The sequence below is a fragment of the Temnothorax longispinosus genome, chromosome 9 (assembly GCF_030848805.1).
Source record: "Temnothorax longispinosus isolate EJ_2023e chromosome 9, Tlon_JGU_v1, whole genome shotgun sequence".
Classification (NCBI taxonomy): Eukaryota; Metazoa; Arthropoda; class Insecta; order Hymenoptera; family Formicidae; genus Temnothorax; species Temnothorax longispinosus.
Window position 1 is genome coordinate 18,967,896 of NC_092366.1, and position 23,828 is coordinate 18,991,723.

The window sequence follows — 23,828 nt, forward strand, 5'->3', positions numbered from 1 at the left end:
ACACAATCACAAATGTAGATCTTAGGTGATAAATATTAATATCGTGGACCAGAGGCGCGCGCGACATCGAGCAGACCCAAAGACTCGGATAGAACGTTTCAGGAATGCCGATCGTCCTCGGCGAGCGTGCCGAGGCGGGAGAAGAGTGCGATCACACGGAAGACTTTTTTTTTCTCAGAGATGTACGGCGAGTTACGTTGCTTTTCGACTCGATGGGCGAAATGGGGTTCTTGACGTCGCGATCGCCAGGGGATTCCTTCGATCGCGGCCTTTATCCTGAAGCCTCAATTGTCCTCGATCGTTCGAGGCACCGGAATCGAAGGGATTCGCGTCGTCCAATACCGGGTGTCGCGAAAGCGGGGCGAGATCACGTCGGTGAAGTGACTCTGCGCCGTACCATCGTAGAAATAAAACTTGGCGCTACCGACGTTATAGCGGAATAATTGTTGAAGGATAATTAAAACAAACGCTCTCCCGTGCCGTTAATCACGATTGACGATTTTATTATCGAGATTCGATTTTAAAATCAATTTTCGGCCTCGAGGGAAATGTTCCAAGTTAATATTTGTTACAGCAAACCGATACACCGGTATCGTTTTAGATAAAAACTTCAGCTTTTATTATCCTCACTTTTTATTATTTTTCTAAACGCCGGTAGTGTATATATATTATATATATATAAAATACATACATACATATACCCTTATACAGTACTCGTGTAAGTTCCCAACCGAAGTGCACTTTGGGTAATCTGTGATATGATAAGAGTAACAAGACAATCCACTCACTCCTCCATGCACCGGATTTCGCTTTTCCGCTCTCTTGCGCTTATGGTTTTTTCTTCTTCTTCTTCTTCTTCTTCTTTCAGGGTCAGGTAGAAGGGTAGGTAAGGGTAGGAAGAGAGCACGCATCGTCGTATACACACTCCACACACACACACATATACACACATGCACACATTTACACACAAAACGGGATTTCGTGCAATTCTGAGGTGGCAGTACTTGGATCGGGTGACCGATATACTTATTCCGCTCGATTCCCTCCGTCGCGGACTTGTCCTGCGGGGAAATAACATACGAGTTCTGAAGCTTAGGATGCTCAAAGACGGTTGTTCGGCGAGCGGCGCGAGTTAATCTCTCGGGACCAGAAGATTAATCCTTTGAAACGCGGCGGTCGCGACGCACAACTTTTTTTTCCTTCTCCTTTTTTTAGGCAATATTTTTTCATCCGCCTGCTGGCTCCCATCGCTGTGTAACATTTCGTTGGCGTAACAATTGAGAAATTTTTATTTTTAAACGATAAGGCTACCTACGTCTTCATTACTTCAGAGTTTAGTCTTTTGTATTTATTTGTACTATAGGTCACATATCTTATTATAGAGTAACTGATGTATATATGTATATAGGCTTGTTTATGCTGGCATGCACGTGACTCGAAATGCGCTTGTCAAAGGGTTAAAAAGGGCCGTTGGCGAACATGACCTCGAAAGCATTGTCCTTCAACTTTCGGGCGAGCGCGAGAAGGTATGAGGCTTCGTAAACGCCCCATGTGTCACCTATTTTTAGAACATGCATTTTTAGGAAATTGAAAATGATGATAGTATATATTATTTGTGGCTTGTCAAATGATGATAATACATGTTATTTGTAAATTGCAAATGCCTATTTACGGAATCTGATAAAAGCTAAACAAGCGATAAACAAAGAAATTTGATCTGATTCTTTATTTATTTATATATTTTTTTAATGTATATCGTACATTGTAAGACGGCGTCATTAATGCCTTCCTACCTGAGGAGAGCCGCGTCCGAGTCAAATAATAGATCAAATAATGATATCTATTATTTGACTCGGACCTGGCTGTCTTTTAAGCGGGAAGGCATTTATGATGCCGCGGCGCCGTGTACATGAAAAAGTATACAAAATTTACACAATATTATTATTAGACTACTAAGAAAACGTGCTCACTGCACGATAAAAATTACAATTGTATTATATAATTAAAAATGCGGAAAAATTTACTTGTATTTAAGATTAAATTATATTCGTCATCCTTGGCTCGTACGAGACGCGCCCGCCCGACAATTAACGCGCTCAGAGGGTTTGATAATCTTAATCGAATGATGTAAATACGCCGTATAGGATTCTAAGCAGACTACCGATATATATTTAATTCTCACATATATTCATGTATTCGTTCTTAAGCCCGCGGTTGTCTCGGCGCGGGCGTTGATGCCCCGCCGCGTGAGACGCTCAACCTTGTTGTAAATAGTCTTCATTCCGGCGGCGGAAACGGGTACCGATTAGTCCGCGATCGTTAGTATCTTGCTTACGACAGTAATATACATAACAACGTACTTGTACAGCAAATGTGCGAGGACTAGGCAGGGGGACCAGCACGGTTTTCCTGTACTTACATCTTGGAGCAAAGTACTCGAGGATAACAGTACTTGTCGCGCACTGTCAATCACAAGTTAATACGTTGCGTATTATTATCGTCATATTATTTTATTACTATTATTATTATTATTATTATTATTATTATTATTATTATTATTAACATTATATTTTTAAACGATAACGCTATCTATGTTTCCATTACTATTTAATTTACGCTCAGTATTGTCGCAAATAATAGCACTTTACACATCTTCAGCAAATTTATCGATTTGACTATCAACATAATTATTATCACCCCTTTACTCCGTTGTTACTTCGATATTTGCAAACGCTATTAATTTTCTGAGACGTTCAACTTTTCATCCGTAGTTAATAATTTGTCATTATTATTATTATTATTATTATTATTTTTATTATATCATTATTATATTATTATTACATGCGCTGAATAATAAATTTAATTATTGATTCTAAAATTATTTTAATATTATAGATAGTTCTGCACATATGCAGAATATACAGCTCGATGCGGAGTGCTTCTTAATTATATATGAATACTTCAATCTCGAAAATAAATCGAAAATAAGAGAAATAATAATATATGAGTGTAGATTGTTTATGCTTTATCTTCAGAATTGTAATAAATTAGAGAAAATAAGATTATTATTAAATATTTCAAAGTGCCATTCGAAATAACGTATTACAATTGTAATATATGTGAATGTTTTAATTATATTATTTTATTTCGAATTCCATTTTGAAATATATCTGTATTTGCTGATTGAAGTATTGGCGTATAATTAAAAATCAGTCCGTATAATATTTATCAGATTGTCCGGTTGCAGAAGCAATCTTCTTGTTGCAGAACATACGAAGGGCAAAGATTATGAATGGGAAACAGCTGGCATAGTGTGCAATTTGCCCAATCTATTAGGTATTTAGGTATCTAATAGTTGCTGATTATTTTATATAGGTAATCATGCTAGAGTTTGAAAAAACCTTTCAGCTTTAAAATTCTTCACATATAAATACACATATTTTCTTAAAACCGTCGAAAATCTTAAATCAGACTGATTTAAACAAAATAATCTTATAAGCAACATAGAATGTAGACAACATTTCTATGCAGCGGGATAAAATACTTTTTCCTCCTGGGTTGAGCAAACTGGACACTGTTAAGGCAAGCTATTAACGTGCGATTGCAAACCGAGTGTGTGATGGTATGCGTGGATATCATTGTTCGTATGGGAGTATACGTGCGGATCTGTACGGCGTGTATCACAGCCTTTAGCTATACTTTCGGCATTTTATAGACAAAATAGATATTGGAGCTTTGGAGAGGAGAATGTAGAAAGTGCAGCTAAAATGGACGGATTTGACGTTCCTCGTGCTGTGCCGCGTCGTTGGCGATTTTGTAAATTCTATTAGAGCGCGACTGCGTTACCCGGACATTGTCTACTTATTAGAGATCGTTATTAATTGTAGCTAACGGTAAAACGTGGTTACGCGCTCTTATATGTTTGCAAGAGGTAATAAAAATTAATATTATGTATGCACTCCATACACAAGTACCTGTTTGATATATTTCGAGCTCGATCGATTGCGCGCTTAACAATCACACTTCGCGTTGCTCTTACGTAATATCTCTCTTATGTATATGAATGGGTTGCAATCTCCCGAAACTGCTCCGCTACTTTCTTTTACGGCTTTGTTATATTCAACAATTTTAGCGGTTTTTAAAAGCAAAACTTTTTCAAGTAAAACCTTGAATTAAAGACCGCGATTATCTCTATATCACGTAATTGCAATTGCATTTGCCTAAAACGTCAGATTTTGTTTTAATCCAGGACTTTCAAGGATTCTCAGATTGATATCGGGATAAGAATTTACATGTAAAAATCTTTATATCGTACTCTTTATTAATAGATTTACTTTCTCGCATATTTAAAATGTCACAAAATATCTTTCTCGCTGCTGTTCGCTCGCGGAGATTCCCTAAATATTAATACCAGAGGCGATCAAAGGGTCCACGACAATCGAAAGAGCGAAATGTCACATCCATTTATCGCAGCGCTGCAATGTCAAAACGATAAGAGAGTGCTACGGCTACGGTTAAACTACTACTCCAGGATGCGTTTTATCTGCAACAGAGAATGATGCCGGTGATGACTCCTCGATAAAAGCGGCGAGAAGCTCGATAACCGCGGTGGTATAGGTGTGCGCACGAAATTTCGAGGCCGGTCATTTTGACCTGACCTACGTGCAGCTCCGGGGGGAGTGGGTTTTTCGGTGGGTGCTTTCGCCGAATATTTTGATGATTTCATCGGCCGAAATGCGTTGTGCTCGACGTGCTTCGTTAATGCGCGCACTTTGTTTTGTTTACTCACTGCTGATCACGGAGCTGAACGGCATGTATCTGGGCTTGGCAGGCACTTTCGGAGCACCCTTACGCGGTCTGGACGGCTTCTCTTCGCTGCTGAGTCGTTTCACCTGAAAGGAATTCGACCGTCTTGAGTGTTAAATTATAGAAAATCATTTCCCAAGGGTAGCAAGAAGTGTCGACGGTGTCGTTACACGTTAACGTTTTGTTTTCTATACTACTTGCCGTGTTATGTGCATATTAACTACTCGCTTGCTAACCCTCATGTCGAAACATTCGGAAATCTTTTAACATACTGTCTAATTCCGGCTGGCTCTCGTCGCTGACACGAATTGGATTCGACGAGAAAACCCCGTCGATAGGAAAATTCAGGCTCTACGAGCAATTCTGCGCACGACACGCCAAGTTCCACGATGCATGCAAGACTGCTTTCCATAACGCGTCGCATTTTCGCACGAGTCTTCTAATCGCGGCGTTACTTCGGTCACTCGGCGTTTCCTCTCGCATTCCAACGCTTTGGAATTCGAGGCGAGGTGAGCGTCGACTTTCTCCGGCATAATTCTCACCTGTTCATCGATCGCCGCGAACTGCCACTTCCACGAGTGGTTATACAGAAAAGGCCGGTGATCGAATCGATTGTCGTCGGGGCTGTATGACTCCGCGTGGCAGGACGGAGTCAATATCGTCATCTTATGACGATTTATAGCGTAACATCTGTAGAAGTGTTTTACCTTATCGGCAATCTGAAAAATTAGAAGTCTTTTCTTTAAATTTACTCAAAAAGAAATTAAATGACTCGATTAGAATCTTGCACGAGAAGCGCACACTCACTTCTTTCGGGGTACAATGGTCCCACATGTGCACAAGTCTGCAGAACATTGTAAAAGGTCCGGCTTTATTCTGTTTCCTTAACCGTCCGAAAACTGACAATTCCTTGTAGGTCATACCCATGTCGACTTCATCCAACTGTGCAAGTTGTCCAGCTTGCAGCGGTTCCAATTCCGCAGTGGGTGGCGCCTCCAGGATATTGTCCAAAGCGGATATTCCGTATTTACGTCTAAAATTCAAATCCGGGGTATAACTTTTACCGTCTTGAGTTTTATGCACAAGTATTTGACATCGTAATATACAGAGCGATTCTTAATTATGTGAAAATAAAGTTATTAAATATTTTAAGATGTCATTTGAAATAAAATAATTGCAACATTTACATCAATTTAGGCTTCAATTTCTGAATTGTAATAAATCAAACTAAAGACAATCCTACAATATGCATTACAACGGAAGGCATCTTGAACATTTTCTTTAATTAAAACGTTCACGTGATATTCTTTTCTTGTTTTCGGCTCTGGATTCGAGTATTAGTATTAAGAATCGCTGTGTATACCATCATTCGTATATAAACGCACCTAAAGAACATGAGAAACTTTTTTAGATCATTCTTTGCTATGCCACCGATAGGATTGATGTCGGCGCTGCTGCAATCATATTTAGTGAGGTAACCGCGTAAGGCCTCGTCTACGTTACCGCTACCTAATACCAAGAGGCCACCCGGACGGCCTCTGACCCATAACATTAATTGAGCGAATAAGTAAGCGATCACCATTCGTAACCGAGCCTGAAAGCAAGGTTGTACGCATAGAGTCGTGTAATTTGATAATCAAGATATTAGTTTCGTCAGGATCAAAGAGCAATTACCTGTACATTTTGCAAGGCCAAGTTCTCTCTAGGCGAACCACCCTGCACTTTGAATCTCGGTGTTAGCTTAGTAACCTGTTGGAAGATGCCTAAAATCGCGGATATCGCGGTATCTATAACTATCCCATGATGATAGGACCCTATTTGACCGGCCAACTCGGCCGCTCGAGCCTTGGTCTCCGCCGACGAATTCTCCGTTCCCATATAACACGTGACCAAGATGGTGTTGCACAATTGCTTCGGATCTACCGGTATGTATTCGCAATCGCCGACAATCTTCCTGATATCCGCTAAGACCTGTGTATCTGAATACGAAATACAATTTCCAAAATTTGAAAGAGACTCCCGTAGTTAAAGAGGAGAAGAGCGTAGCCGAGCCTTACCTCCTCTACCAACCGATTCGACGATCATTTCGCACATCGAGTACACGATGCAAGCTGAAGATGCCGAGTCGACGCCACCGCTCAGTGGTAAGAAAAATCCACCTTGGCAAGATCGTCTAAAACGTAAACACGCAATATAGTTAAATAATGCAACAAGCACGATATATACACCAATATTTTTCAACTAATTATACATTTAAGCAGCTCATTATGATGATAATAAGAAATAAGTATCTTGATCCTATTCGCACACCTCAGATAATCCCACAACCAGCAGGCGGGTGCCATCGCGATCTCTTCTTCCGCGGTGTGATACACGAGACTCGAGTGTCCGTCGTCGTCGCCGAACACATCTTGGACTCCGTCGAGCGGTCGATCCGGTGGATTCGAGACGAGATTTTCTGGCGTGAGCGCGAAGTCGATTTTCACACGTGGATAACTAGGCGACGCAGCGGCCGCGTGCGAACGCGATCTGAGGCTGTTTCGGTAATTCCTAGAAAGGGATAATACAGCGTTGCGCTACATTATTTTCTATTTTATGTTATTACCCAAGAGAGATGTGTGGAATACGTGTTCAAATTATCTCGAAATAAATTGCATTAACACCCGGATGTCGATGCTCAATACTGCTTGGTGGACTTCTCAAGCATTGACACCACTAAAGCGGTAAAAGTCAGTCCACATCAAACCCTTTACCTTATATCCTCGAGATCGAATGTGGCGACGGTCACTTCCACGTCCTCGAGAGCGAATTGCCGTCCGCGATTTAATATATTGCCATTGAGCGTGATGCTGGAACCACCGTTGAAATACAGCCTGCCGCCGTCGCATCCGCGCAAATTACTAAACATATAGCAACCTCCAGCCTTGAACATAGCTGACTTGACGAGATCCACGTTGATATAGGCCTTGCGAAGCTCGAAGTACGAACCGCTTCCTTTCAGAGAAAAACGATGAAGAAAAAATAGAAAAGCAATTTTAAAGTGAGCGTACAATCTCATCTTTTGATCTCTTATATACTTTGACAACTGTCTTAATTTTAGAGGAATAAAAAAGTAGGAAGTAAACGGAAAAAGATGGAGAAGAAATCTACGTCAGTTGTAAAAATTGTCAAATGCATCCTGTAATAATGATTACCGTTCGCAATAATTTCTACGCCGTCCAATGACATCGGAATATGATTGCTGGATGGGTGCCAAAGTTCCTCACATATTTCGAAACCCACGCACGTGTCCCTCGTCGCGATAACCGCGTCACCGAATGGCACTACAGTCTGACCGGTGATTTGCGAAATCATTCGCGGCAGGAAATAATCTTCGACCGTACGTTCCTAATACAAAAAGACATTACGGATTATCGCGCATCCGGGCCACACATTTTAAACGATCGCGGTGTTATCCTGCATTTCGTTACTTTTGTCCAAGGGGAGAACCATCTGGTTTCCCTGTAGTTGCCGTTTTCACAGAGCCGCATTTTCGGCCTGATCAACAAAATCCGTCGATTCAAAAAGGCTATCCTGCAATTGTACGTCACGTTCTTGTGCATCACCGGCATGCCCACGTCTATCAGTATATCGTCGCAAACGCTGGACTTCAGAATGGTCGCTAAAACTTCCCAGCTATGGAGCAACGTGTCTGATTCGTAGAAGTGGTCTTCGCAGCTGTAACCGCTGTTGGACCAAATAATAAAAATAATGAAAGCAAAATTGCAATTTTATAAATTATAATTTCATAATTGTACGAATAAAAAAATTTCGTAATTTTATTATAGAAAATATATTCCTCCAAATAAGCTGGCTAATAACATTTTGTTAACACTTTTACAAAATAATTAAGATCAGTTTCAATCTAATTACCAGATTTCTAGCTCGGGACCGCTCCTGTAAGTGGCACCGGCGTCCTTCGCCTCTTGTATACTCTGTAAAATTCTCCTGGTATTTCCATCGAAGTCCATCGCCCATTGATTCAACGTACAAACGGCGACGGTTACCGTACGTCCCATGTTGAATAATATTCCAAACGGTTATTCTTAAACAAGACTTGCGAATGCTCCTATCTGAAATAAATAAACATATGTCACTATCGACTTAATACACGCCGGGAGATTAGAGTTAGTATCGCGAGACAATTATACAAGTGTTATAGAATTACAATTGTGCAAAATTGCTTTTTCAATTAACAGTTTTGATATCAAAAAATAGTAACGTAACAATCAAAGATTAAACTCCAATAGTATAAATATTATATTAATATTTATAAAACTCTTAAAAAAATATAAATACTTATAAAGCGTTTAAAACATTCACTGATACCAAATATTCACGTGAGAGAAAGAACGTCTGTCGAACGAAAGGTGCAAAGAACTGGAACGCGAGAAAAGTCTGACAGTTCAATCTGAGAATCGTACTGATGCCTCGACGCTCGTTTCGTATGCAATTTATAGCACCATCATTATCCTGACTGTTAAAAGTCGACGGTCGCGTGTGCGTTCGATGGAACTTCTGGCGGCAGCTTGCCAGCTTAATTCTATCAATTGGAATCCCATCGATCGGTCCCGAGATATAAACTGAAAACGTTCCGTTCTCTTCAGTCCGACGCGCGTTGATTGATCAATAATCCGGAAAACCCGGCACGGCCAGGTAGGCACTATCTTACGTAGCAACCCTTACAGATCGTTATCTACCGCGCGATCTCTCTTCGCATATCTATCTTTGGGAAATTATTCCCAGCGTTATTAAAATTTAATAATGACGCAGGATGTAAAAGTTTCACGTAAACGTAATAAAAAGATAATCGTCTGGATAAAAGAAAAAAATAAAAGGAAGAAGAAAGATCTAAACTCTGAACCAAAAGAAAATGCAAAAAGATGTAAACGTACATGAGAGTCGGAAATTTTACATATTTACGATTAAATCGCGATTTACTATGTCGCTATTATAAATAACATTTCTAATTAACAGAATAACGAAATGGCTTTCCAAATATAACATGTCATTCATTAATCTTTCGTTGATAGAACTCTTATATTGAGAAATGCTCTTTCATGCAAAATACTCATCGCCTATTTCGCGCAACAAGCTAAACTTTAAATTAAAATATAACACGTCGACGGGCAATTAACACGTTGACTGAGTTTTGTACGTTTTACCGTGTACAGTAGAGGTTTTATTATCACAAGTGTATAATAATAAAATATTGCATAATATAATTAAGTAAAATTATATCATCATGGACAGCATACGTTTTACTTTACTTTATTATCTAGCTATTTATGTCATTTAAAATTTTACATTACATGGCATTTATCTTTCGATAGCGCCAGTCACCAGTGACCACCATCATAGCGTCACTGAAAAATCAGGCGCCGATCGGATGACCACCAGTCGTGTATTAAAATGAGCATAATTCTGCTCAAAAAGTATCACCCACGAAAGAAAACTCGGATCAACAATGCTGCTTCTCTCCCCTTCTTCTCAGATTAATTCGCTCTTGATCATATTTCCCCCGATCGTATCTATTAAACGGAAGCTCTCGCCGCCGGTTTCCGATCAACGAGCTCTCCACGAGCGTCGCTTACCTCGGAAACGTCGATAGAATGAGTCAAGTTACCGACGAGATATTATATCGATGAGCCGCGCCGGCGGCCTTCTGAAACGAGAAGCGGTTAACGAACGATCGTTCCGAGGGTAGCTCCGCCCACGATTCGCGACGGTTGTCAGGCAATCATCCAGGGAACGTTTCGCTGAATGTCTTCAGCAATGGGCCAGGTTCCTTTCCGCGTTCGCCAGGTCGAATCTACCCCTAAGTCTGGCGGAGCTCCTAGTATAACTTGTACCCTCTCGTCGGCACCTCGGTGAACCGCTCGTCTATTCGTCCTCGACACCCTCCGATTTATTCACTTACTTGTATTATTTGTACGAGTCTTCGATCGATCAGTGAGAGTTGATGTATTAGGAAAAAATTAAAAAAAGAAATACCGTGACGTTTCGTCGTTAAAGCAATCGTATTTCGTTCAAGGTCTGTTTTCTGATCAATTTCAATTACATATAATCACTGCCATTTGAAATCGTAATTTACAAAGTACGCTTTGACAGAGCAGCTAATAAGTATACGTATAAGCAGATGTATTTCCCTCTGACAAATGTGTGGACAAGTCCTCTTTGCACTATTGCACCGATAGGAGCGTTGAATAAATAAAGCGTCACGTAGATTTGCGTTTCGATAAGGCAAATAGCATCTCAAGCTATCCTAATTAACTGCGATTAACTGTGAGAGAAAAGGATCTGGGATCATTTAAAGCGCGCTGGGGATTTAAAATTGTCCGACACGTTCTGTTGCGAAAAGTGATTTGGATTCTTGACATGTGGAACGCGAGAACGTGAACGCGGGGATGAAGAATCCGATTGTCAAGTATCTCCTCGGGGAGGAAGTGCCGACGAGGGAGGACTACACGGATTGGCACGAGAATGCTAAGGGCGGAAGGTCGTCGCCGACGCTCGCCGTCGACGCTGACGATCGCGACGAGCAGGACGAGGACGAGAACGACGAGAGATAACGAAGGATGATGAAGCCGGTGTCGAGCAGCAGAGTGAGAGAGCTCCAGGCTATGCTGTTTCCGGTTCAACCTATCCCAGGTGAACTCTAACAGTACGAGGATAATTGGCGGACGGTACAGAACCAACGGCAAAATCAGCATCGTTACTTATCCGACAAACACATTGATTCTCTATAATAAATAAATTTTAATAGATAAATAAATAGCGCGCGCGCACACACAAACAAACAAACACACACAATTATGTCTAATAAATTTTTGTAAAGTTTACACACTTTGCCTTTATAATTTTGATGCACGCACTGATTGTTCGTTCGGCCTTGAAACGCAATTTTTATAATTTATAATATTGCTTATTAAATTGATTCTAAAATGAAGAAGGAAGCGTGATACGTTCGTAACAATACATAATCCAAGTGTCGGCGAGGCGCGAGGTCGCGAACCTACGGACATTGTACTCGACCATCGATTTCCTACCGTGTGCAACATACGATCGCGTTTAATTCTCTCGAAACTTAATGCCAATTTGCGAAACCTGTCATTATGACGCGCACTATCCTCGCGGATAATTTAGTTTGCAGATCAGCATGATCGTCTACAATATTTGTTCGGTTATAAAAAAAAACTCACTTGTATTTCTCATTAACGTTTTACGCACATAATCAAGACAATCAAGAAGCCACTCGGAATATTCCGTGCGGTAGGAAACTTTCGAATTGTTTTCGCAATCATCGATTTCGATTATAAGTAATTTAACAAACAAAATTTGGAATAATTGCCGCGAATTTCCTTTTCTCATTAACAAATGAAGCGCGAGATAAAGGATAAATTATATTTAAAACAAACATGTAACTTTCTTTCGACAGTAATAACGAGAATAAGTTTTTTATTTTTTAACGACGCAGGTAGCATGCTCTCTGATCTAACACCGCAGGACCTGCAAGTGTCTCAACTGGAACGTTACGAGAGCTCGGCTCTGAGACGAGACGCGGAATCGGCATTGTTCGCGATACCTTTGGGTTTTTCTAGGCATCGGTACTCGAAGGAGGCCCTTCGTGCGGTACTCGACGCGCGCTGTATCGTCGATGGAAGCATCCAGGAAGCGGCCAGGTGGCCGACCGAGTGCCAGGTGAAAATTAACGCACCTGCACGTTTTACGTTTTACTTCTTCCGTAACTTTATCTCGAGATCGTAAGCAACCTTTCTCTCTCGAAGACAAATTGCCGCGTATCCCGTATGATTCACCGTATATAATGTTAATTGCTCTCACACGAATTACGATTTTGATAGGAAATGCTTTTAAGTTTGTTACGGAGACATATTATAAAGTCATTAATTTATTTTACACCGTTATTATGCTAAGCTACACTGGCACCGTGTAATTATATAATTAATCGAGATAACGATCTCTCTCAGGTGATCCCTGAAAGAGTTCGTCACATAGAGTACAACCCTACCACGCCGGAAGCCTTCTACATTTCATCCGGAAAGGAACCGAGACCCAAGCCGATCGGCGACGAGCTTGGAACGGTGATATTTCGTTACTGTCCAACTAACGTCACTAATTACGTAAGTCCCGATATAATCTAATTCTTTCTTACAAAGCAACGTATATTTGATCGATTCAAGTTCGTTCGAGTTAAAGCGCGAAACCAATTGAAAAAAATCCTCTGTTTGCGAATCTGGACTTTTAAAGACGGGGGTTTGTTATCTCTGCAGTTTAGCCGATCTTGCGTGGGCGGGAGCACGGCGTTCCCGTCGGATTTCCCTGGGGAATCGACCGCGTGCGCCAACGGGAACGACATCTTCTTCGTCGCCGAAATGCCCCGGCCGAAGGACGACAACACGGATTTACGGTTTGAGTCGCGGTTCGAGTCCGGGAACCTCGGCAAAGTGGTGAAAATAACCGATACGTATTACCAGCTCTATCTGAGAAGGGATCTCTACACGCAGAGGCATACGCAGTGGTACTACTTCAAGGTATCTAATACGAGAAGCAGAATCACATACAGGTACGAGCAAACGACCGATCGACAGAGAAAAACCAATCAATTGCATTTTCCAGGAAATCAGAAAATTAAAAAAATCAATTTAATTCAGATTTAAGAATATATACAATATAAATTCAGATATTGTGTGATATAAGTTTGTTAGCTTTTTGTATTTATTAGCTCTTTTGTATGCTTCAGACTTTTTAATCGCGCGGGGCTTTCAATTTCCTTAATTATGAGAATTAAAAAACAGTGATATAAATCGCTTATATAATTCACTCTCTGAAAAATATATTGTTACGATTGCAGGTTTTCAATCGTAAATATGTGCAAAGAGGAGAGCCTTTACAACGAAGGGCTCAAGCCTCTTCTTTACTCCACCGAAGACGCTCGAACTCGATCCGTAGGATGGAGAAGATGCGGCGACAACATCACGTATTACCGAAACAACGACTCATCGTAAGAAAACTCCTTATTCCAACGATAATCTCGCGATGTGGTAAAAAAAAATAGCACGGAATAATTACAGAAGCGACGAGGAGAAAGAAAAACACACGCTCACGTTCAATATCTCGTTCCCTCACGATCGTGACATCGTTTATTTGGCGCACTGCTATCCGTACACCTACACCGATCTCCAGGTAAAACGATCACGGTATTGAAAATTCGCTTATGCACCCCCGCAATCTTATAAAAAATATTATATCTGACTAATTGTAAGTAACTGAAAGTAACGCTGGTATTTCACTATATTTTCGTCAATTCTCATTTCGCTCAAGAAAGCAACGTGAGTAAATTAGAATTGCTTTTAGTAATTATTGCGCGGAACGTTCTCACAAATGCCACTAGACCACACTGCCCCCCACGGTATCGTGATGGAACAAAGTGGTATTTGTTTCACGTTCTGCTCGCTCCTATCGCGATTACAATCGCGAATAGCATCGCGAACGATTCCCAGTCTCTCGGCGATTGTATAGTTATTACGTATTCCGTCAGTAGATTAAATCTCGGTCTACCTCTCCCGGGTCTCTAATTGCCCGCATAAACATGCCACAGGAGTATCTCGGCAAAATCGTGGCCGACCCCGCGAAAACGAGATTCGCCAAGCTGCGTCTGCTGTGCCGCAGCTTGGCCGGAAACGGCGTGTATTACCTAACGATCACCGCGCCGGCCCACGACGAGGAGGTGCGCAGGAAGCGGGGCGTCGTTATCACGGCCCGGGTGCATCCCGGCGAGACGCCGTCGAGCTGGACGATGAAGGGCATCATCGACTTCCTCACCGGCGACACGAACCGAGCCAGAGTAAGACGTGATTCCGCAATTCTATAGATGAGTATCGGTCCGAAACGGCTCGAGATCCAAGATAGAGATATCAACCACGCGGGCGCGATTTAACAGACGATTAAAATATCGCTGTTGAACGAAACTCGCTTGATGTCGGAGAGATTCACGCCGTGAAGCTTAACGATTGACCTAAGGTCGCGCGCGATCTCATCGTAGGAACTCAGAGAGAGATTCGTCTTCAAGTTGGTGCCGATGCTAAATCCGGACGGCGTCATAGTGGGCAACAATCGGTGCTCCCTGTCCGGGAAAGATCTGAACCGGCAGTACAGGACCGTGATGCGGGAGAGCTATCCGTCCGTCTGGCATACGAAGCTAATGATACGGAGGCTCCTCGAGGAATGCGGGGTGGCGATATACTGCGATCTCCACGCTCACTCGAGGAAACACAATATATTCGCCTACGGTTGCGAGAGCAAGAGAACCGGATGCAGCGGGAGGCTGTCGGAGCAGGTGTTTCCGCTGATGCTTCACAAAAACGCAGCGGATAAGGTAACGTAAACGCACGTATCTCTCGAGATATCGGAAATCGTGCTATTTAATCCCTTAATTTGAATTCTTTCAAGTTAAAGTGAAATCAATCGTTCTCGCGGAACTTTTTGTTCGATTATAATGATCTTTCTTTTAATTACCGCTATTTATTGTCGAATTACGTTGGCAATTCCGTTTTCTGATTCTGTGGTTCCAGTTCTCTTTCGAGAATTGTAAATTCCACGTCGAGAAGGGGAAAGAAGGTACGGGCAGAGTGGTCGTATGGTCGATGGGCGTGCAGAACAGTTACACCATGGAGGCTTCTATGGGCGGCACCAAAATCGGCTCTAGATGCGGAACGCATTTTTCCATTCAGGACTACGAGCAGATCGGCAGGGCATTCTGCGAGACCCTGCTCGATTTTTACGATCAAGATCCCATGAAGGTAACATTGTCAGTTTAATATTTCGATCACATTTTGAAAAAAGAAACGATAGCATTCGAACTTTATTTCTTGCTTTATTCGCCTTAGCCTTATTCAAATAACGAATTTCTAAAAAAAAATATAGGCATCGTACACATACAATATAAAAATCAAAAATCAAAATCTATTTACGAATCTATTCGATTTTTACGCATACATTTTCTCGGATGGATTATATCATGGTAAGTAATATCAAATTAGTCCAATAAATCTCATCGGCCTGCTGTGACTTTAGAGACACTTAAAAATTATAAAAAGTTTATATTACGCAGGCTCTTAAAAATTATATCATCCAACGATTTTAATTTGCTAATTCTATTTTATCAGGACGAACCGCAATGATACAAACGTGGCCCAACAGGAAAGACTCCGAAATAAGATTATTGTCAGATTGACGAAGGAAGGGTCCAGTGCTGAGGAGCCTACCAATATCGATTTAACTGACTATTCAAGGTACATTCCTTCTAATAATTCGTATTTCATCTGTCCTATGTTAATCTCTCCAAGCAGTTTATATGAGTTATCGAATTTTTCTAGCAACGAGGGAGACGTCTCACAGGAAAGTTTCTCGTCGGAAGAGGAAAGAGCCGAGTACACGGATACTACGTGGTCCAGCGAGGGCGGAGAGTTCCTGGCGGGTCGTCGCCGGTATCTTTGCGTGCCACCACCGTCGCCGACCTTCGTTCCACCGAGGAGCGTTGGTCTTTACAGAAGGAGAGCACGAAGAGACGTCGCGGGAAGAATTTACTTGGAGCGTAGGAGAAATCTGGTATCTACGATAATTATCCCGAAGTTTAAGTTCGCAAAGTCCGAAGATTATATACTTTTTCTCGAAAAACGGATCCGATTTTCATGGAAATGACAATATTCTTTAAATCGTGGATATTATATTCTCGACAGACACGACGGGCAGTGATGGACTTGCCGACCACGGATCCAGGTAGCGATTTGTGCGATCTGACCGATTCGGCTGATGAGAGTTTCGTCAGAAGCGAGGGGAGAGAATATGACGGTACATCCAAAAATATTGAAATCAATATCTATATCGGCTTAATCATATATCGTGCATGCGTGTCTCGCAGTTGCCTGGAGAAGCACGCAAGAATATCGCGAAGAGATAATCGAGCTTTCCGAGAGGGAGACGACCGAGAAAGAGGAACGACAGGAGGAGACGCTGATTTTACCGGAAATCGTGAGACCTCGTAGCGTGTCTTTCGGGGAGTTACTACCGCGCAAGGATCACCGGAAGATTCGCCAGCAGCCGCGATGTCTTCGGTACAATTATTCCTATTGTTCCTATTGTTGCAAGTTTTCCCTACATTTAAGCCGTGATGTCGTGATATCAAATTATGCGCGCATATTGTTCAAGTTATGTACAAATGTAAAACAAAATTTGGCGACATAGGTATACAAGGTAATAATCAGAAAATCGTTGAAAATTTCTTCAGCTTTAATTTCCCGATTGTTATTCTAAATAATAATCACGATTAATTGGAACGATAGCGTCCGTCATAAAGAATGCGCTTGCTCGTAAAATTACGCAGTCGATTCGTATGTCCAGGACGCTGAGAAATCCGTCGCCGGTGTCGCCGACGAGCCGAGAGGTGAGAATCAAGCTAACGTCGTTGAGACGGCAGATTTGGACGGGCGTGTCGAGCACCACTGCCGAGGGCAACAACGCGGAACGTCTCGTCGACGCATTCGCTAAGACGCCGTTGAGCTGGGGTGTCTCCAGACACGCTCTGATGCACTATCCCACGGACGGCGAGGTCACGCTAAAGTGAGTCGATATACTCGACTTATCGCACACACGGCGTCCGTACTTAAATTATGCGCGTTGCATGTTTCGTTGCAATTAGACATACGTCGGAATTATTTTTTGTTTGTCGCATCGCGTGCATCGATTCTCTTCGGAATCCTAGGAAAAAAAAAATACACATGAAAATATGCGCATCGTCTTTTCAGGCCGCAATCCAAGAAAACGCAGTCGCTCGCCGAGGATACGGACAAGGACGACGCGAGGAAGGCACGGAAGAAGTCGCGGCGGAATGGGTCTCAATTGAAGGCAGCCGCGCGAACGGACGGACAGAAGTCGTCCAGGAGGAAGAACGCGAGGCTCGACTGGCAACGGGCGGTGAATCTAAATTCCCGGGGCAACGACGCGAGAATCGCGAGGACCTCCTCCCTCCTGACGATCGAGGCGGACTCGTTGAAGCTACTGGCCGCGTCGACGACGTCCAAGCAATTGCAACGACCGCAGCGGAAGCTCGAGCCGCGCCGGAAGTTTCGCGGTGTCGGCGCGGCGGCGTCCATCGGGGCGAAGATGAGCGCCGCGAAGCCGACGAGGACGCGGACGTGCCGTCGCGACGCCTTCTGCGAGAGCACGACGTCAGACGACGCCTCGTCGGATTCGGGCAAGCCGAAGGTCGTGAAGAAGAAGCAAAAGAAGAAGAAGCAACAGCAGCCGCAGCAGCAACCGCAGCCGAGGAAACCGATGGCGAACAGAGGAGCGGAGCAAAGCAAGCGCGTCTGCAGCGCGAAGACTTCGCGCAACAACGTTTGACGTTGACGATCATTTTTTCGAGTGAGCTGCGCAACGTATTATTATCCGTCACATTTGAAATCTCGAACAATTTGAACAATTTGAAAAACGAGTACTCTAAATTAGGGACTGAAAATTAAGGGCCTTTTAGGAATTAAAGTTTAGAGATGGATAATAAAATCTCGGCTTTTGAATTGCAAAGCGAATAACAAGACTTTATTCGAACGATTTGTAACTTAAGAATTGCAGTAGCTACAGTGCGATTACAGAAACATTGGCTGTAATATAACTTATAACGCAAAGTTTTATTTATTGTTTAGGAGTTGCTTCGTAAGCGTTGACATTTAGATAAGGATACGTGAGAAGAGAGTCTTCATCATCAAAATTATCAGTATGTGGCAACAAGATAAAGAATTTATCGCTCCTTCTATGAAAATGGAGAGTAATAGCTCGCGATCTCTTTCGTCATCCTACATTCCAGAAATATCTAATGGAAATCTATGAAAACTTAAATAATGATCGTCTCGGCATTATTATTATTATAAAAAAATTGACTTCAAAAATTGCTCAAAGAAACCATGGATAATCTGCTGAGTCCACAATATCCCTAACATGTGGCGCAATTATAATATAATTTTCTAAAACTAGCGAGATGAAAGACACAGCAGTTGTTAAACAGCATTGTGTTATACAATGATACAATTATTATATTATTAACATAAGCACTAGTATCTGATAAGATTTAAGAATAAGGAACGTATAGTCAGATAAGTATGTAAATATTCAAATTATAATAATTCTATAGCTCGCTTCTGCCAACCAGAATTAATCGTAGCGACTTCGACCAAACTCAGACTAACTTAATCGGTTATTAACTCGAAAATTACTCAGAGCAAATTTCCAAATGTATAATTAGCTGTCACTAATTTAATCTTTCACACATCGAAGGACAAGAAATTAATAATTTTATTTATATTAACAAACTAGTGCAGGTATTGTCTGCGCCGCCGATCAAGTTAATCGCAGTGCAGAGCGACTTCGACTAAATTCCGATTAACTTGATCGGCGCGGCGATTAATTCGACCGACGGTCGTCCTTAAGTCACTGTATCACTGCCCGTAGCTCAAGAAAAATATCAAACGAACGACGTTGAAAGAGTAAGCCGGCCAACTGGGATTTCAGCGGACTTCCGCACCCGCGAAGTCGACTGACATGCGCTGGGAGAGTCGCGCCACGTGCTCGCGGGATTGACAGCGCGACGTCACCATGGCGACACGCGAGCGCGCGGTAAACAATTCACGGCCACCGCCGGCGCGCGGCCGATCACGTGGCCCCGCTCCGTGGCGACGGAGCGGGGTCAGAGCCCGGGCCCGGGCACCGGGTCGTTCATCATCTCGCGATCGGTATCGTCCGCGGGGTGACCCCCTTTTCGTTTCCGAGACGTCGGACGACGTTTTCACCGGGCGCAACGCGAGTCGCTCCGGGCGATCCGTCGCGAAAGCGAGACAGGAAGGAACGGAAAGTTGAGAGTTACCTATGCGATGATCCCGGACGTCCGTCAGAGAATCGGCGCGACGCGGTGCATACTCCTTTTCCCCTTTATTCGATCACCGCTACGCGAATCTGGCGCGAACGCGTGTGCAAAAAGTCGACTGGAGAAGATCGACACCCGCGCACTGATTTCCACCGTCTTCGCGACGCTTGTCGCTTTACGTGACTGGATGACACTGACCAACACTGACACTACTGACACTGACAGAGATTGAGCAGCTTCTGAACTGTTCTGAACATCTGAGCTCGCCGCATGGTCTTCATCTTGCTGCCATCTTGCGACGACAATTTGCCTTTGCGCTGTTGTTGGCGGGAGATTCGATTCCTTATCGTAACTTGAAAGCACCGAGATACTACTAAAGTTCTGGGTTAATTTTCGTAACTAACGAAGGGGTCCGTTATCCTCGAGGATAACTGAAAAGTGTAGACATTATTGTTTCGGCCATCGATACAAATATTCGAATAATTAGCTTATAATGTAATATTATATTTATAATTTTTATTGTACGGGTGCTTCGTGGATAAGCGTACATATTTATGACGCTGTTATTGCAGAATTACATTTTCTATTTTTATCTGTATGAATAATCGAACACAGATGACAACGATAAACGTAGATTTAAATAAAAAATCGAATATTATCGTGGATGTACACGAAATATTCGGGATGGTAATAAGTTTTAAATTAATGTTATGTGATGGCGTAACTTATTGAATTTACGCAGTCACGCAACGTCCATAAATTTACATGTATTGTCATTCTTTAGTAGTACTTTGGTGGTGCTGACAATGAGAGAAGTACAATATGCCATTTCTTTTTTAGCGCTCGGAGAGATTTTTTTCGAGAATTAAAGTTGTATAATCAACAGAAATGAATTGCTGATATTGCTACATATATCTTATATGATGGAACAATAGCCCATGTTAAGCTAACTTTAAACGACCTATAATTCGTGTTAGAATTCAAGTAAATTCTATTTACAATTTTATGCAATATGAAAAATATTTAAGAAATCGAGATATGTACACAAGGAAAATATATATTAAAGTACATCGAGACACGGGACATACACATTCAAGGGAGTTCTTCATATTTCTAGCATTATTCAAAAATTCCTAGCTTCAACTGTTAGATCCCATTGTTAGATTTTTAATTTAAGTCATATCGATAATGATAACTTTAAATTAATATAGTAATCTTATGTGAGAAAATATGCGACATATACATATAAATTTCTAGAATAAAATAAATTATTATCATAATAAAAATATCAAGCTCACAATTTAATAATTATAAACGAATAAAATCATAAAATCAATATATAATTTTCTGATTACCTCAATAAAATCTCTCAATGGACAATGTGGCAATTACATCATACTGAGTATAGTAGCGTCAAAATCAACATTAAACTAAAGTGTTCATTAAAGCTAAGAAATTTCAAATTATATGCGCATAAAAAATTCCACTTGCGATTTTCCATATGTGTGTTTGTTACGAAAATCTACTGTAGGTAAAATGGACTAAATTCTGATTTAATTAATAAAGGTATATGCTGTAACGGAGAATAGAACAAAATTAACGAAATTTCGCGACCGGTGAATTAATGCGATTATATGTATATGTTGCAAAAAAATCGTGTGCACCTTGCACCTTGCACTTGTGTTTACAACATTCGTAAGCTCTGTTTTGATATTTATGCATTATGTATGTACAACTGGCAAAAATGAACGAAGCAAATTTCTCATCGGGTGACATGTTGGGTCATCGCCATGACCTGGGCATCCGTCGATTGTAACAAAAACCACGAAGTTCATGAATTAATACTCATTGAAGTATACGCATTTTTTTCTGAAAATATAGTATCTTGAACCGTTCGCAAGTTAATTATGAATTTATAGATTGTGCGATGGAGCATCGAAAGCAAATATATGTGCGGAATTAATTTCTCTCTCTTCCTCTTTCTCTTTTTAGTCATTTTAGAGATAGATGTATCGAAAATATATTGTGATATAAACTTTTCGGTAATATATGTTAGTGTAATAGCGCGATACATTAATTGAATAATAAACTAAATGAATATCACATTAAATATTATAATTAGATGTTAAGATTATATTTTAAGATATTATGATAACATGGTTAGATTCAAAGCATGTATAAAGTCCATTTCAGACGATTTAATTCGTGCCAAAAATTTAGGATAGAATTTTACATATCATAAATAATATAAAAAATCACATCAAATCATGACTGTTAATGATAACAATCAAGTAGAAAATGTGCCGATATACGATCGGGCTAGACCTTTTGTATATAATAATATCTTTTGCGTGAATTTATGTACATGTTTTCGCTTAGCAAACTACGCCCCGCGTCAGTCTTACCATGTAGTCTTAAATTGAAGCTAGAATAGTACAGTCGCATCATTAAATTCATAGTCAATTTAACAACATAAAAATTAATATCTACGCATTTTTAAAACCACTACAAAAGATATATTGCAAAAAATGTACATAATAACTTCACGTCAGCCAGTTTGTTAAACAACTAGAATACATACATATAAAAATCATATATTGAAATATATCCACGCTTGAAATACACGAGATATATAAAATTAAGAATTATATCTTGAAATCTGAAATCGGGAAATTGCAAAATATTAATTGCAGAGTCTTAATATAAGTGGACGTGACATTTCGCTGGAATAATTGCCAATTCCTTACATAACATCTTAAAATACGTTTCATTATGATGCTTTTTCCTGATCATTTCCTGTAGGATAAGTACATTCTGGTGCACAAGAATTAGCGCGGTTTTTTTGTAAACGCGAGAAACTTATGTGTACGAGAAGAGATCTTTCGCGAATTAAATTAAATATTAGAATCTTGTTCTTCAAACGGAAAATTTACTCTAATAAAATCTTAATTGTTAAATCATTTGATAGCAGTTTTAACGAACTTAAAACGAAACCAGTTGCTCTAATTTGCATTAAGGAAAAATCGTCAAGTCGATTGGGAAACGAGACGGTAAATTTCGACGAAAATGAGATTGAGTCGGAAAAATGCTTTACTTTTCGCTTTTTAATCGAGTAAAGCATTTCTCGAGGTGACAAAGCTATTTTTTTCATCCAAATTTTACTAGTCATTTTAATTAAACTATTCTATTTCGCGCTTTGCGTCAGATGAACAAAGTCTGATTGTTAAGTAAACGTATTTTAATTGATTCTACAAGGTGACTCAGTAAAAAAAGCGCAAGAACAAAAGATTCATTTTTAGACGTCGATGGCGGTTTATTAGCATCGCAGTACACGGCGTCGATGGTGGTGGTTGAAAGCGCCGCATATAAAAGATGCCGGGGAGGCAAACAGATCAGTTCTATGTTGGTTTACTGAAGGGATTCGATCTATTCGACTCGCGCATTTGTGACCAGCATACATAGGTGAATGTTAAAAGGAAAAGGATTAAAAGAATAAGAGATAGTCCAGTTTTTTAAATGGCCGACCGTTGGATAAAGGAAACGCCTTATAAGATCCTATCTGGTTCTTCTCGTGTCTGTGATAATACAGTGGGACGCGATGTCTCTTGGTTCACGGAGAGCTTAGGATTTTAGTGGTCTAATATAGTAAATCCGTCTAATCAGACGTTACTTGTCGCAATTGCGGCGCAAGAAATAAAGGATTGTAATAAATTTTGGAATGATCCTCAAATGCAAATTTTGTCGTCGAGTTTTAGGGGAAGAAAAGAACGTGGTTCTTGTTCAAACCAGTTTCGTCGATTTCGTATCTCTATCCTACTACCCTAAGAATTTTTAAAACGCTCTCTCAAAAAAGTGCAAAATTGATGGGGCAATCGCCGGAAAGATAACAAAATTTATATTCTGTTGGAATCTCCCGATTATTATTTTTAATCAATTATGCCGCGCCGCGTTTCTGATTTTTCCCCCTTCCCGCGGCATTTCACGCTCTAGCAGTCGCTAACGGGATAAACGGCGATTTGATCGAACGCTTCTTTTTTTTTTAGAAATC

General features: G+C 41.0%; 2 protein-coding genes across 3 annotated transcripts; one reads left to right on the forward strand and one right to left on the reverse strand.

Annotated features, from left to right (window-relative positions):
• Positions 1-4,301: 4,301 nt before the first annotated feature.
• Nadsyn (NAD synthetase) lies at positions 4,302-23,827 on the reverse strand. Of its 2 annotated transcripts, none has more exons than XM_071787995.1 (13): positions 19,781-23,827; positions 8,719-8,918; positions 8,277-8,532; positions 8,001-8,193; positions 7,560-7,800; positions 7,117-7,356; positions 6,864-6,979; positions 6,481-6,785; positions 6,192-6,400; positions 5,614-5,839; positions 5,349-5,525; positions 4,790-4,892; positions 4,302-4,543 (listed from the first exon to the last, which is right to left on the reverse strand). In XM_071787995.1, the coding sequence occupies exons 2-13, from the start codon at positions 8,862-8,864 to the stop codon at positions 4,515-4,517; spliced, it is 2,241 nt and encodes a 746-aa protein (XP_071644096.1). In that variant the 5' UTR covers positions 8,865-8,918; positions 19,781-23,827; the 3' UTR covers positions 4,302-4,514. The 2 variants fall into 2 exon arrangements, with proteins under 2 accessions (XP_071644096.1, XP_071644097.1); XM_071787996.1 differs by lacking the exon at positions 19,781-23,827 and adding an exon at positions 13,971-14,266.
• Positions 9,272-19,217, forward strand: LOC139818951 (uncharacterized). Its single transcript, XM_071788015.1, is given in 15 exon segments — positions 9,272-11,496; positions 12,323-12,546; positions 12,834-12,986; positions 13,137-13,429; positions 13,718-13,864; positions 13,866-14,049; positions 14,465-14,710; positions 14,909-15,241; positions 15,438-15,665; positions 16,066-16,157; positions 16,242-16,473; positions 16,605-16,716; positions 16,787-16,979; positions 17,266-17,484; positions 17,670-19,217. Coding segments are annotated over 15 exon segments (3,327 nt in total). The 5' UTR covers positions 9,272-11,423; the 3' UTR covers positions 18,268-19,217.
• Position 23,828: the final 1 nt, after the last annotated feature.

What these genes read in the sequence shown, in the direction of transcription:
- Nadsyn (XM_071787995.1), bottom strand. Translation starts at nt 8,864, where the DNA reads ATGGGACGTACGGTAACCGTCGCCGTTTGTACGTTGAATCAATGGGCG. An exon ending in AAGTTTCTCATGTTCTTTAG is followed by an intron (nt 5,840 to 6,191) that starts GTGCGTTTATAT and finishes TTTGAATTTTAG; the next exon opens with ACGTAAATACGGAATATCCG. An exon ending in GTTCAGCTCCGTGATCAGCA is followed by an intron (nt 4,544 to 4,789) that starts GTGAGTAAACAA and finishes TCTCTGTTGCAG; the next exon opens with ATAAAACGCATCCTGGAGTA.